This window comes from Dipodomys spectabilis, unplaced genomic scaffold (assembly GCF_019054845.1).
Source record: "Dipodomys spectabilis isolate Male_0828 unplaced genomic scaffold, ASM1905484v1 ptg000125l, whole genome shotgun sequence".
NCBI classification, from domain to species: domain Eukaryota; kingdom Metazoa; phylum Chordata; class Mammalia; order Rodentia; family Heteromyidae; genus Dipodomys; species Dipodomys spectabilis.
Genome location: NW_024870802.1, coordinates 18834275 through 18850497, shown reverse-complemented (window position 1 = coordinate 18850497; position 16223 = coordinate 18834275). Strand labels below are relative to the sequence as shown.

General features: G+C 42.6%; 1 protein-coding gene across 1 annotated transcript in view; it reads right to left on the bottom strand.

Annotated features, from left to right (window-relative positions):
* Myof (myoferlin) overlaps nt 1–16223 on the bottom strand; it is a 133778-nt gene that overhangs the window by 24980 nt on the left and 92575 nt on the right. The window contains 6 exon segments of the mRNA XM_042689201.1: nt 1690–1815; nt 2583–2681; nt 3967–3978; nt 9780–9856; nt 14761–14926; nt 16029–16190. Of these exon segments, the coding sequence (XP_042545135.1) occupies nt 1690–1815; nt 2583–2681; nt 3967–3978; nt 9780–9856; nt 14761–14926; nt 16029–16190 (642 nt within the window).

The window sequence follows — 16223 nt, the reverse complement described above, 5'->3', positions numbered from 1 at the left end:
CTTGTGTAGCTAAATTCTAGGTGGGAGTTGCCACCTGTGCCCAGCCAAAACTAATTATATGAGAAATCCAAAGAAGCAGAGAATGAGCTGGGCAAGATGGAGAGGTCACTCTGGTGGCCAGGAGGGATGAAAAGCAGCCTTTCCTTTGAAAGAGGTATATAAGCCAAATATGGTATTGAGATGACTTCCTGTCTTCCTTATCAGCCCCGTATACCCTGTTCCACTCTCAGGAGAATGGGCTCAGCCTTCAGATCCTAGCTGCAAGGTGTCACGTCTTGCCAACACCTCCCTGCCTACCTGGTGTGGCTGTGTCCTGCCCATCCTCCTCTAACCCCTCAGTACCAGCATTGATTATTTGAAATGATTTATTAATTTGTCCTCACTAGATGGCCAGCTTCCTCAGGGTGGGGAATGTTAGGCTTTGATCACTATTCTTCTACCAGAATCTAACTTGGAACTGGTACATCTAGTTAGGGGCACAACAAATGTCTTTAGAATGAGGATGCCAGCAGGCCAGTTGTAGAGTCTGTACATTTGATCTCAAAACCATCTTCAATACAAAGGCAAGCACCACAGTTGGGATCAGAACACATGGGTCTTTGTTTCAGCCATCTGCACCCAGGAAGACACATCAAGTAAAACCTACTATGTGGGAGGAATCAAAGACCCTCAAGGAATATAGTCTGGCCCAAGTCTGCTAAATTAGCTCCACCTTCTACCCTTGTTGATTGACTGATTGCTGGTGGGAAGCTGGAGTGGGAAGGATTGAGACCACAAGTAGGTCTAATCCCCTGAGCCATGAGCCACGTTGACTATTGACAAAGGATGAGGAAGAGACAGTCTATCTGCCATGGCTTTGCCAAGTGTGGTTGGAGGGAGAGGCAGCCATGTAAACCCATGTCATGTAGAAGGTACTTTCACAGCGAGGTGAGCCCACACCCGTGGGAGCCCAGAGGGAGTCATGCTCCCTAAAGCAACCAAGGAACTCCTGACACTGTGACATCTGAGCTGGTGTTTAGAGCATGAGTAGGACTTAGCACAGAGATGAAAGGGAGGGCTTCTAGGGTAGGAAGCGGAGCCTGTCCTAAGGCTCCAAGCTGTGAGAGAGAGGACAGGGTGTGTTTGGAACAGGAGGGTGGGGTGCCTGAGAGAGGGGTGACACAAGGGACACATGCTTGTGAAAGGCTAGCTCTGCCTTTGGGAGAAGTTGAGACTTGATTCTGTGGAAACCCAACTGATGTTTCCAAGCCATCCAGACCCAGGATGGCATTTGGTTCCAGGGAGGATGGTCAAGACAATGGACTGGGAAGTTGTTGCATGGTTCTGTGGACAGTCAGGAGGGCGGTGGAATGGGAGCAGGAGAGGGTTTGGGGAAGTTGAAATCCGGAGTTCAAGACACTGGCATGAGCAGGCAGAGAGGAAGAGACACTGAGAAATGGCCTGCATTGCTCCGGCTCTCCTCACTCCCTCCTTGTGAAGAGCGGGAGGATTTGTTCCTGCCCCAGGGTTTGCTTTTCCTTTACCATAGGTCTATAAAGAAAATAAGAATGTCTAGCTGTGATGGTGCATGCTTATAGTTTCAGCACTTGGGAGCTTTGAGGCAGGATGATTGTGTACAGATCTCAAAAAACAAATTAAAAAAAAGGACCAAAGTGGATTTGAATCAGGATGAACACACATCTTACTCACCTTGAATTCTCCCACCACAGAAGGGTCTTCATTCTCCTCTGACTTGCCTCGGTACAACTTGAAAGTATCTGAGAAGTCTGTCAGGCCCTCAAAGTCTGTGACGTCTTCAAGTTCGCAGTCATATATCTGAGAAAAACAAAGAACCAATTCTGAATGTCTCCTTAGGCTGCAGGAGTCTGAAGTCAGTACTGACCAAATGGACATAAGGATGTGAATGAAGCAACTGGAACTCTCGCATTGCTGGTGGGGGTGTAGGATGATTCAGCTACTTTGAAAAATGTCTCCTACTTTCTAGGACCCAGAAGTTGCATTACCAAGTATTTACCTAAGAGAAATAAAAATGGGTCCATTTGATTCAAGAATGTGTGTAGCAGCTACATCCTCAGGAGAGCTGGGTAAACAAATTGTGGTATGGATGCAACTCAGACCTCATCTCTGCCGGAGGCTACTAAACTAATATCTATAACCATAGATTGGATTTGGCCTGCTTTTCATCTTGTGCTGCTTTGCACAGGGCATTGTGACTTCTGGGTCTTCCTGAGCCAAACTGGATACTCATTGATCTAATTAGTATGGTACCAACCCATTCTCAGTTCTCTGCCAGATGCCCACAAGCTCCAACCAAAGTGGAAGTCACACAACCATAACTCAACAGCTGTCCTCAAGCCTGAGAACTTTGGTGAAGCCAAGCCTGTTGCAAGAGGGCTCTGAGAGGCCAAAGCTACTCCTGGCTTTTTCCCTTTTTAGTCTTTTAGCCTTTCAGTGGTTTTTGGGTTTGGGTTTTGTTTTGTTTTGTTTTTCTGTGCTGGGATCAAACCCAGGGTTGTGTGCATACTGGGGCCTATCTTAAGAGATTCTGGTTCCTCCACCCAAAGAAGCATAGGTCCAGGTACCTTGAGTTTGGAGTAGCCTTTCTGAATATACTGTCCACATTTTTCATGTTCCCCTGAGGAAGCATAAAATTTACTCCACCAGTCAACGATTTCTTCCTCCTAAAGATACATCACAATGGAAAAGTCTTTATTTATGATATGGATTTCCAATTTCTGAAAGGAAAATTCCTATGTTATGTAAAAGATTTTTCAGACTTTATAATAAGTGAGAGAATGCACCTTGGTACATGCGCCCTATGGACAAAACATTCACAATCCTGCTCATAAGCTGGAGGAGAAACAACCCTCGCCAGCCAATAAACATGTGGGTCTTCAATGTCCCTGACTGGCTGAGATGTTTTCTTACATTCAATAATCTATTTCACTCTGCTGGTTGACATTTACACCCACAGAATACATTAAAAATAAAATCTCCAATATGTATTTTCTATTATCTCATTTCCTTATCTTTCTTAGCTAGCAAGGAATTATAATAGGAAACTCATTTAGTTGAGTTGGAAAAACTGGTTTTCGTTCAAAGTCCATCCTATGTTGTAAGTCATACTTTATGTTATAAACCACGTTAGTGTGGGCAAGTTGTTCAACCACTCTGAGCATCAATTTCTTCTGCTGCAGGATGAGATAATAACTATTGCTATCTGCATTGCAGAGTTGATTTTGAGATCAAACAAGTCATTCATTGAGAGATACTGACTGAGAGAGAGAAAGATCCTGGAGACATTTAAAATGTGGAACAGAAATAGAGAGGCATTCTGGTCTATTTAGACCAGATTCCCCTACATCATCCTAGCAAATCCTGAGTCTCTCAGAATCTCATAAGGAATCATATATGGGGCTCCTGTGGAATATTTTCTAACAGAGACTTTTGCAGTCAGGCTGGTCTTGAACTCACTATGGACCCAGGCTGACTCTGAATCTGAGATCCTTTTTCTCAAGTGCTTCTCCTGCCTCCCAAGTGCTGAGATTACAGGTAGGTGCCACTATGCTCACAGTCGGATTTATAATACGAGTAGATTTTCATCATTGCTTATCTTAGTCTGCCCTGGAAATAGTCATATTGTCAAAAACACGTGTGTCATCTGCAATACAGCCTCCTGTACAGTATGAGGCAAGGGGAGAAACAGAAACAAGAAAGGCTATTTCTTATCTGTGATAACAGATGTATGTACACTCTTAAGTATATATGACTGTATATGCATGTACATGTATATGTTTCCCCACATATGTAGGTGTATGTGAATATATATACATTATAGGAAGAGAATATATTCGTGTGTTGAGGATCGAACCAAAGGCTTTCCATGTGCTAAGAAAACACTCGAACTCTGAGCTACTCCCTTGGCCCTATGACTCTAAAATATAGCAAGAATGTATAAATAGTTACCTTTTCTGACAGCTGGTATGTTCAGCAACAGGACAAACCATATAACCAGTCACATGGATATTGGGTTTCAAGAGAACATTAAGTTTAAAGAGAAAGAGAAAAATTGTTGTTAAAGCATTTTTAAAAATTATTAACATTTGGTGCATTATTCAAATTATCCTAGTAAAAAATGATCTCATCATTGAACATGCTTTATTGATTTCTCCTCTGATAATATACTGAAAAGTTATACACAGGACTCAAATGTAAGACTTAGAGGTGCTCCCCTGCTGTGGCATGTTTTCTGTGGGGCTGGATAAACTGGTGGTTTGCTAACACATACCCCAAATCTCCCATTCCATTTAGCTCCTCAAGCATGGCCTGCTTAAATTCCTATTCCTTCAAGGACTCCCCTACCACAAGATATGATGACTGCAATATTATGATGTGAGGAAGTTTTTTTTAATTTTCATCCATGCCTTTGTTCTAGCACTCAGTGAATGCTCATCCATTAAAAATGTTTCTACTATGCAGATATCAAATTTCTCCCTGGCCAAATCTTTCCATTAGAATTTTTGTGTGGAGAAATTTGCACTTGATCTCAGTCAGGATATAGGTAGGAGATAACAGAAGAGCGAAGATAACGGGGCTTGAGTTTTCTTTTGATATCTGCTGGGACATTAGCTGAGCTTATCCTTTGGAGCAGTTTGAGGAAATGTAACCTCGAACATCTTCCTGAAATCCTGACTTCAAGTTCATTTCCAGCTTCTCACTGTGGTACTTCCTGCCGCCGCTGGATGTGAGGCCCACAGGCCTCTGTCAGGTGCCCTTTGGTATTTCCAGACTGACTTTTGTCATGACAGAGTTGCCAACAGAGACAGAAAGACAGAAAGATGCATCCATTCTTTCTATTAGATTCATTCTAAAGCAGGATTAAGGGTTAAATAATCACAGTGAATTGAGATTTTGGAGAGATAAGTATTACCTTTTGAGCAAAAGCATTTTCACATGTTCAGTGGTTTCTGAATTTAGATATTTGGAGACTGTTTATTCACATCCATTTTTGGCTATACAAAACACTTGCAAAGGCAAGGAAAGCTCAGATTTTTACGTGTGTATGCCGATGCTGGGGCTTGTACACTCACTTGGCTTCTTTGTTTAAGACCACTTAAGCCACACACAGCTCCGCTTCCAGATTTTTGCTAGTTAATTGGAAATAAGAATTTCACAGCTTTTTCTGCCCAGGCTGGCTTTATACCATGATCTTCAGATCTTAGTTTCCCAAGTAGATAGGATTGCAGGCATGAGCCACCAGCACGCAGCTAAATAGTTCATATTTTTAAAAGCTCCAGACAAGTTTATGAAATTTTAAGGTTGGGAAGGATGAATTTGCTTGTGCCTCCTTTCTTATTATTTCATGTAAAAAAGGATCAGAAGTGAAGGATGGGGTTTGCTGTTATATTACAAATGAACTGCAACAGGAGTCAAAATACCTAAACAACATAGGAGATTCTTCCTTAGATTGTAAGCAGTCCCATTTGTTTCAAGGATCACCGCTCACTCCAAAATCTCCTAATAGAAAGAATCTGAAAGTAGAATTCTGAGTCCTTAAATCCAAGCTTCCCCAGTCCCAGGCAGCTCCATGCATTTTCTCATCATACATACATGCACTGTCCTTGGAGAAGCCATTTTGCTGAGTGCAGTTGACATGCTGCTTAAGCACTGGAATTGGAAGGTAATTGTTGAGACAGCCATGTAGCTATGTCCTGGTTAACTGGCTAGCACTTGTCCAGTGTGAGCCAGATACTTAGTCCTCACTTTTCTTGTGAGAGTGCTGAACTCATTTGTTAAGTACTCCCATGTGGGAGGATCTCATAGGGGAATGGCACAAGTTTCCAGAGTCATGACTCTGTCCTTGAGGGACATACCTCCAATCCCCTGCAATGGCTCCCTTAAGTTAGGACCAGGTGCACGCTATTCAGATCCCTGAGTTAGTAATACACATACATTACACAAATGTGGCACATACATAGTTCTTTCACAGTCCAGCACTGAAAATGGACTTTACAGAGATGTGCAACATCTACATTCATGAACAAGTGGATTAGGTTTTCAGAGAAGATTCTAACAAGCCCTCCTTTTCTTTTCTTTTTTTCTTTCTTTCCTTCCTTCCTTCCTTCCTTCTTTTCTTTCTTTCTTTCTTTTTTGTCAGTCATGGGGCTTGAACTCAGGGTTTGGGTACTGCTCCTGAGCTCTTTTGCTCAAGACTAGCTTTGAGCCACAGTGCTACTTCCAGTTTTGTGGTAGCTAATTGGAATTAAGAGTCTCATAGGCTTTCCTGCCCAGGCAGGCTTTGAACCACAATCCATAGATATCAGCCTCCTGAGTAGCTAGGATTACAGGTGTAAGCCACTGGTGCTCAGATAAAAAGTAATTCGTTACAATGACCCTGGATTAAAAACAGTACAAGATCCTCCTCAGTGTTCTGCCTTCAACTTTATCATATACCATTGCAATCATTCTTTTTTTAATTATTATTTTTTAAATTTTTATTTTTTGTCAGTCAGTGGTAGGGCTTGAATTTAGGGGCTGGGCGCTGTCCCTGAGCTCTTTTGCTTAAGGCAAACATTCTACCACTTTGAACCACAGTGCCGCTTCCAGTTTTCTGGTGGGTAATTGGAGATAAGAGTCTTACAGCCAGGTGCTGGTGGCTCACACCTGAAACCCTAGCTACTCAGGAGGCTGCGATCTGAGGATCACGGTTCAAAGCCAGCCCGGGCAGGAAAGTCCAATAAACCACTAGAAAACCGGGAGTGGCTCTCCAATAAACCACTAGAAAACTGGAAGTGGCGCTGTGGCTCAAGCAGTAGAGTGCTCACCTTGAGCTGAAGAGCTGAGGGATAGCACCCAAGCCCAGAGTGCAAGCCCCATGACGACAAAAAAAAAAGAGTCTCACAGTCTTTCCTGCCCAAGCTGGCATTGAACCACGATCCTTAGATAGCAGCCTCCTGAGTAGCTAGGATTACAGATGTAAGCTACCAATGCCTGTCTTAACAAGCCTTTCTTGTCCACAGTGTACCACTGGGGATGATCAGTCATTCGTCATGCAGTGGGAATGGCTAGCACTGCCATCTCCAGGCTGTTACACCACAAGGTTAAGTCTATGAAGAGAACTGACCTTTCCTCATGTTTTGCTGGAACCTAGTCATCCATTGACTTTTGTTAAGAAAGGACTGAAAATATTGGCATTGATTATTGACTTCCTCTTCTCTTTGCTCCCTAATAGTGCTACTGAGTTCGCCAAAGGCATGTAATAAGAATGAACAGCTGGACATGGTGGCTCATGCCTGTAATTCCAGCCACTGGGAATGCAGAGATCTAGAGAAATGAAGTATGAGGCCAGCCTGGGCAAAAAGTTAGCAAAATTCCCATCTCCATGAAAAAGTTGGGTGTGGTGGGTGCATGTTTCTCATTCCAACTATCCGGAAAGTTTAAGTAGAAGAATCATAGTCCAGGACAGGTTTGGCAAAAAAAAAAAAAAAAAGACACTACCTGAAAAAGAACTTAAAAAGGGGTAGGGCATGGTTCAACTGATAGTGTGTCTGGTGAATAAATATGAGGCCCTGAGTACCACCAATAAATAAAAGCTTTAAAAAAAAAAAAAAGAGCTGAGTGCTAGTGTCTCATGACTGTAATCCCAGCTACTCAGGAGGCTGAGATCTTAGAATTGTGTTTGGAAACCAGCCCAGGCAAGAAAGGCTGAGATTCTTATCTCCAATAAACCACTAAAAAACCGGAAATGGCACTGTGGCTTAAAGTGGTAGAGTGCTAGCCTTGAGCAAAAGAGCTCAAGTACAGTGCCCAGCCCCTAAATTCAAGCCCTATTACTGAAAAAAATAAAAAAAATTAAAAAAAGAATCATTAAAAAAAGAATGATTGCAATGGTATATGATGAAGTTGAAGGCAGAACATTGTAGAGGATCTTACACTGCTTTTATCCAGGGTCGTTGTAAAAAGCTACATAAAGAATTATTTTTTAGCTGGGCTCCAGTGGCTCATACCTGTAATCCTAGCTATTCAAGAGGCTGAGATGGGAGGATCATGGCTCAAAACCAGTCCGGACAGGAAAGTCCATGAGACTCTTAATTCCAATTATCCCCCAGAAAACCTGAAGTGATGTTGTGGCTCAAAATGGCAAAGCACTAAAAAAAACTCAGAGAGAGTGCCCAGGCCCTGAGTTCAAGCCCCATGGCTGACAAAAAAATTTGGTAGTATTGGGGTTTGAACTCATATCCTAATGAGCTTATTGCTGAAGTGCTCTACAACTTCAACCATGCCTCCAGACCTTCCTGCAATCATTCCTTTTTTTTTTTATCTGATAGAGTCTCATTCTCTTTCCCAGGCTGTTCTCAGGCTACCAGCCACCTCCTGTGTAGCTGGGGTAATAGGCATGACCCATCATTGCCCAGTTTGGTCTTTGAGAGAGGGTCTTGTTAACTTTTGTTTGGGCTAGCCTCCCACCACAATCCTCTTGTTTCTACCTCTCAAGTAGTACATAAAGAATCTTCAGTATATTACAACACAATTTCTCCCCTAAGACTGCACGGTTGTTTGCAAAGTGAAGATGGTTGTATCTCCCTGTGGGATGGAGAACTTGATACAGTCCTCTGGGATAACGTAGAATTTCCAGAGAGTAGGATCAAACAAGCTGCTGACTGCACAGTGCTGGTTGGAGACCACATTTCACACAGTCCAATTTTCAATGCATTTAAGGCAGTAGGAAGGAAGTGGAGTTTTTTTATGCACTGTTTATGGACATAACACATTAAAGTACAATCATGTGCATTTTCTGGCCAGTTTGCACATTAAAGCATGCTGTGAAGGTCTGTCATCAATGCCAAAAGAAATAGGAAGATATTTGGTGTTTTCTTTTTGCTGGGTTGAGTTCCCCCCCCCGCCCCTTCTGTCTTGTAGAAGTGGCTGAGATGGTTTCAAATAGGGTCCAAATTGAGTATTTCTACCACTTGATAACCACAGGGAAAAGAAAATAAAAACCTGGGGTATCCTGTACACTAAGCAGTAAGGTTATTTTTTTTTTTTCCATGCCGGGTGCTGGTAGGTCAGACTTGTATTCCTAGCTACTCAGGAGGCTGAAATATGAAGATCAAAGTTTGAAGCCAGCCTTGACAGAAAAATCTGTGAGACTCTAACTAATTCTCCAATCAACCAGCAAAAAGCAGGAAGTGGAGATGTGGCTCAAGTGGTAGAGGGCCAGCCTTGAGTGAAAAAATCAAGCAAGAACGCAAGGCCCTGAGTTCAAGCCCCAGTACAGTATACACAAAAAATATAATAAGAATCATGACATTTCTGCTCAGGCAGTGAAAAAACTGTCATGTTTCACACAACTCTGCTCCCAGTGCTACAATGCTGTCAATCTACTCCTGGAACATCTCTCCCTAGCAAATGATCGCATCTGACTATCCCCACCAGCGGCTCTCAGATCTGCATGCAACCATCAAACTCACTTGGGAAGGTTTGAAAATCTACTGGTGTCTGGGTCCCTCTCCCTCTTGGCAGACAGGAGTGGGGCCTGAGTGTGGATCATAAACATTTTAAGGATTCTAGGTGACTGATTAGTGAAGACTGAAGGTCACTAGTTTATACATTATCCTAACTATGGACCAGGGTGAGATTCAGATCCTTGTCTCTACTGAGGCCTCAATAAATTGGTGTGGTGATTACTGTCTTAGTGGCATTGAATGCTTGTTTGCATTCACCGAATGCTTAGACATCTGGAAGATAAAACAGACTGTATCTAATTATCTAAAGCCTACCTTGGAAGCCAGTAAAGGTTTAGTGTCTTCTATTTCAATAACGACATCCCGGCAGGGGGGCGCAGACATAAGGGAGGCTGCAAGAAAATAATTGTACTTAGATAAATGCTCTGAATAAGCATTCTACTTAGGTTCATTGGGTGAACGGGAGAGTTTATTCCTGGGTGAGACTTTCTCAATGGAAATAATTACACCTCAACATAGAAAACAGCTCAACCATCCCTCACTTTCTCAAAGGATGATATGGTTTTAGATGTTTTCTAGGGAACAATGTGGCCCTTTTTTTTTTTCTTTCACTGTAGATAATTAGCACAGGGCCTATACATGGGAAGTACTGCAAAGGAATTCTATCAATTAAGTTGGTGAGCCTTTATAACACAAAGGAGTAGGGGTGAAGGTAGGGAACTTACATCTCAAGGAGCTTCTTTTCCTTGGGATTTACCCCTAAAACAGGAAATAAAAGGAAAGGAAGATAAAGACAGGAAGGCAGGGGAAGAGACAAGTGGTCAGGGAAGGGAGACAGAACAAGGAAGGCAGACAGTTGTAGACTTTTAGATCTGAAGTGTCCCATAGTTAGCCCTTGTCCTAACTGTCTACGCAGACAGACAAAGCTTCTTCTCAGATGACTGTGACTCAGGATTTTGGGGTTAGAGCAGGGGCCCAAAGTAGCCCCTCCAGGACTCCACTTAATGGGTGCTAAAACCTTAACCTGGAGCAGAGGTGAGAAGACATGCACTAGAAAGCCAGAACCCAGATGCAAGTAACTCCATCAAGCCAAAAGAACTTTCTGCTTAACTTATCCAGGCAACTGACATATAATACACAAGAAAATACACAATTGACATATAATACCCGAGAGAGGAGACACATTAAAAAAATCTACCATGTGCCAATAGGCATTGGGTTAAGCACTTTGCATTCATAATCTCATTTAATCTCTCAGTAATCCTTCAGAATATATGTAACTGTCATCTCCAGTTTCAAGATTTAACCACAAGCAAACTGAAACTATGACAAAGCAAGTCTGTCACTTCAGGTTAAATAATCAATGGTCAGTGGAAGTAATGTCAATCTGGGTGACCTCCACGTTTGTGTTTTAACCATCACACAGAGCCCAGAGAAGAAAAGATGTGCAGTAATGATCAGAGAAGCATTCTGAGGGATGTCAGGGGCCTGAAGAGACAGCTATTGAGCATGTATAACATTCCAGTTGCTATGCGAGGTAGCTTCATGTCCACATGGTACCCTCAGGTCTACAAGCAGTCTCTAGAATTCCTTCCAAGATAAGCATCCCTGCAAGTCAGACCATGAGCCTTTGGTGGACAGGAGTATGGAACACAGCTGTATGCAAGTTCCTTCTTCTCCATCACTTTGTCACTTTACCATCCTCATACATAGTAAGCCTGAGGGACAGGAGCAATTACTGTAGGTGCTTCTAATATTAAGCCAACCAAGGTCCAACACCTTGAATCTGATCCTATCTCAGTTCAGAGTTTCAGAGGTTTCAGTCCATGGTCAGCTAGCTCTGGGCCAGAGTAAGGCAGAAATCATGATAGAATGGATATGGATGAGCAAGATGGCTCACCTCCTAAGTATCCAGGAAGCAGCAAGAGAGACAGAGAGGAATATGTGGCAAGATACAGCCCCAGGACACACCTCAGTGACCTACTTCTTCCATTCTGGCCCTACCTCCTAAAGTTTCCAGAACCTTCCCAAATAGCACAGCTGGAGGTCAAGCCCACAGTACAGGAGCCTGTAAGGGGATACTTTATATCCAAACCATAACATTCTATCCCTGGACCCCAAAGGCTTATGGCCATCTTATAATGCAAAAATTTATTTAATCTATCTCCAACAGTCCCCATAGTTGGTTTTTTTTTTTTAAATAACAGTTCCAACATCACTCAAACATTTAATTCCAAAGTTTCCTCTGAGACTCAATGCAAATGCTTAGTTTTGAGGCCCTGTAAAATCAAAAAGGAAATTATATACTCCCAAGATAAAATGGCACAGGGTAAGTGTTTCTACTACAAAAAAGGAGGGCTAGGAGTACAGCAAGGGAGGACCCAACCAAAGCATGACTGGTTGCAGTCAAGAGGACCTCACTTGGGCTAGCCATGCTTTCGGCCTATAGTTTCCATCAGCAGACATTGCACATCCCTGCCATGTTAGCTGTGCAGACTCTTCACTGAATCTTCAGGTTCACCTTCACAGCGTCACACATCATCACCCTGCAGGGATGCCTCCAGGGGTCCTGTAACACAGTGCCTGGCCTCCAGGCTTTCCTTTGAAATCAGGGTGGAAGTTTCCATGACCTCATCACGAGGACATCTTTCATGATTGCAAAACCAGTATCATGTGGACAGTGCCAGAGTCTGCCATCAGCCTAAACAGTGGCCAAGCCTCCTTGTCCATGGTGACAATGGTCTCTAAGCACCTAGAGGGCTGAATGTGGAGAACTCTCCCCAAGGAGGCCCCATGTGATCAGGATGACCTGGGCTTCTCTTCTCATAGCAAAGTCTTTCGATGTGTTATAACCTTGAGCCTGCAGGGTCAGCGTCCAGCCAGTTCCCAACATGCTCATGTTCTTGGCTTCATTTTAATGGTCCTAATCTGTTCAACAACCACACACTCCTGGTCTACAACTTCAAAGGAGCTCCTTTTCTGGCCAAACTGCCTGTTTTTCAACTCTTACCACCCTGCTTTTTTGTCTCTAGTCCTCACTATGAATCTAGCTAAAACCAGCTATCAATAAATGTACCACAGCCAGCTTGCTGTGGCAATTCTGGGGTCCAAGAGCATTTGTGAAATCATTTCTTAATCATGTCAACTGTTTGGAACAAAGAACTTTCTCTTATAAAAGCAGTAGGAAAAACACTGGGAAAATAATTTTTTCTCCGTTTAATAATCTCAAGTAAAAAAAGTTCTTGCAGCTATAATAATACTTATTGTTGTTTTTAAAATTATTCCTATTTTAAGCGTCATCAATTCCCAAAGTGTTTGGTGTGGGATATTTTTTGAGGAACATAGGTAAAGTTTCCCTCCAATATGATTGAATTTTTCTCCTTCTCTGAGATGGTTAATCTTGATTATTGACTTGATTGGAAGAGGGACTCCAGAGATGACTAGATAATGAGGACTCCAACCTAACATAATAGTTTAATCCACGGAAGGATTCAAAATCGGAATAGATTATTGGAAAGTGGTAGCAAGGTGGAGGGGAGTGGCAGTAGCATAGTGGAAGAGGGTCATTTAGGGCAGGTCTTAGAAGGGTACACCTTGCCCCAGACCCTTCTTGTCATACTCTCCTTCTTGACTGCCATGAGATGAATAGCTCTGCTCCACCATCCTTCCTACCATTTTATAATACCTTACCACAGGCCCAGAAACATAGAACCAGCCTACCACAGATGGACTGACAAACCAATGAGCCAAAAATAATTTCTTCCTTTAAGTTGATTTTTTTTAAAGTATTTGTCATGGGTGATGGAACACTACCATACAGGAATACTACTGTATGCTCAGACTCACACTACAAATAAGTCTCATAGGCCCTGTAAAATAGAGGCTAAACCTCAGAAGTCTTAAATGCATGATGCATTTCAGTCCTGAAGGCATCAATGATAGCAGAATAGGATGCATCGGTCCTCTGGGGCTTAATCCCATGAAGCCAGGGGCCCTGGGATCTTATGAACTGAGGTGACTGAGCCCCAAGCCCTTTATACAGTACAGAAACATGGTAAGCAAAAGAGCAAGTAACTATTGGATCAGTAATAGCAAAGCACTGAATCATTTGACATTGTTTCTAACAGAAACCTAAGGTAAGCATTAGGTCCTGTTCTACCATTTACATATGAATTACTTTTAATATATATTTTTATTGTGAAGATACTGTACAGAGAGGTTACAGTTACATGAATAAGGTAATGAGTACATTTCCTATCAAGCATTGTTACCCCTTCTTACATATTAATTATATCACTTAAGGTAAACCATTTTAACTCTCCCTCTATGGATAACAATAAAATATGTTTCAAATCACATCCTAACATTAATGAGGTAGGATTACAGACTCCATATAAAAGTAAAAATATTCTCCTCCAGTGCTCATCGGGGCAGGGGGTGGTTCCTTGTATTTCAACATGGTATTTCAACATTTATCACACTGAATTACACTATTCATTTTCTTGTTTGTTTATTTTTCACTGCTGAATTCCATGTGTGCATATGTGTCAGTATTGGATCTTAAAAAAGGGCTTGAATTTCTCCATTAGCTTCTTGCTTTTTCACTCAAGACTGGTATTCTATCACCTCTTAGCCACACCTCCATTTACTTCTGTTTTTTTGTTTTGTTTTGGTTTGGTTTGGTTTTGGTTTTTTCCTGGTTTATTGGAAATACAAATCCCTTGGTATTTGTCTGCCTGAGCTGGCTTCAAACCTCAATCCTCAGTTCTCAGTCTCCTAAATAGTTAAGATAATACACATGACTGTAATCCAGCTGTAATTTGGTCCCTAGCCCCTGCTGGATGACTGTGTTCTTAGATCAAAGCCGTCTTGTTCCCTTCAAACTCCCAAATATTTCCATCAATGAACAATATGTACTTAATAGTCAATAGCTACTTGCTGAAGATTGATGGAAATTACTTCATCCCGATCACTGATGCAGGAATAGCTGTCTTGGACTGTTAGGCTGTTTCTTGAAAGGCAATGAGGAAAGCTCAAGGAAACACCGAAAGTTTCCTCAGATGCCTAAAGTTCATCCAGGAGCAGGATATTTCAGGGGGTAACCTCTTTAGCATCCAGCCTCCCCCAAACTAGGCCAGGATTACTGCCACCTCCACCTTGTTATCTGTGTTTCCTTGGGAGATTTACTTCTACAGGATCTAGACAATGACTACTTCCCTTTAAAGGTTTAGTAAAGATCAAGTCATGCCCTGCAGGAAGAGCTCCTCCCCTCAAATTGATGGACTTGCATGCTTACCTTTCAGCTGTGGCACAATATCCTCCTTTCCAGCATAGGGGTCACAGCGAAAACGGTCCAGGTGTTCGATGGTGCACTGGCCAACCACTGGCTTCCGCCCAAATTGCCTGTGGTCAATTACTTTGATCACCAGTGGAGGCATGTACAATTCTTCCTTAGGCAAGAACTGGGGGATTCCAAAGGTGAATGTCATTTCTCTACACAACACTCAAGAAGGATATCTTGGCTATTAAAATCTCCCAAGGAATCAGCCCAGCGCATAGCCTGGGAACACCCAGGGGCTTAGGACTTCAGCACATCAGCTCTCAGCCAAGCCGACTAGGATTAAAACCAGGCTCTGCCCCCAAGAGTTGCCTGATTTTAGAACTCTCTCATCCTTCTCAGGCAGAGTAGGATTGGAGAATAGGTCACTTTCATACAAGTGACCTGCGTAAAATAGTAGCTGGCCCACAGTCAGCTAATATGATGCAGAATCAACATCCTTGCTCATTGACCTGTCCTCCTCTTTACATTCTGCTCCCCTAGGGGATTTTCCTGGAACGTTGTTATACACTAGCTAAGTCCTTGAGCAGAGTTTAGAAATGGTGGAGACACAACTGGACCTCCAAGAGAAATAACTGAACCTTTCAGCTACGGGAGTTCACTGTTGATGTTCAATGTTTCCTTCATGGTTCCTAGAATCTGATGTCCTCCATGGCATGGCCTGTCTGGAGAACCATGAGTTATCTTAGGGCTTGCTTGTGACTCGGGTACATATCTATCTCTTGCACAGGATAGAAGCTGGAATCCAGTGAGTGGCTTTCCTTACCTCTGCTGACCAAAGCTAGGGTCCGAACTAAGAGGTGGGAAGGTAGAGAGGAGGGGTAGAGAGAGACCAGGGTGAATAGAGCAGCCCAGGGGCCAGTTGTTCTGGTCCATATGCATTTGTTAGTGGAATAACTTAGGGTTGATATTAGCTCTTAGTGATCTAAGGTCATCAAAAGTCTCTAAAGCTAAATGGGCAAGGGTTACTGGAGAAATAAGTATTAGGCACAGATACTTTTGTATTACTGGACTTGCTGGAAGCTTTCAGAAAAGACTGTGAGACTCTAAGGGGAATAAACCAGTGACAAGCTGGATATAAAACAAGGCTTATGCATCTATGTATCTATCAATCGATTGATCAATTGACTTATCAATCTACTGTCTTTGATGTACATATCTATTTAAATATCTCTCATAAAATCAGCTATTCATCAAATACAGGCTATTAGAGTCGGGTACTGTACCACTTTCATGAAGAGAACGGAGCTTGGAAAGTTGGGTGTCTTCTTCAGGTTTTTGATGACCACAGACTCCACCCTTTCCCCTCCACACTCCACAATGAGACTGGGGGACGTAATGGAAGCCATCTGGTAGTTTTTCATGTTTCTTAAGCCCCAAGCGAGAATCTAGCAAAACACATGAAAGAGAACAGAAGGAAA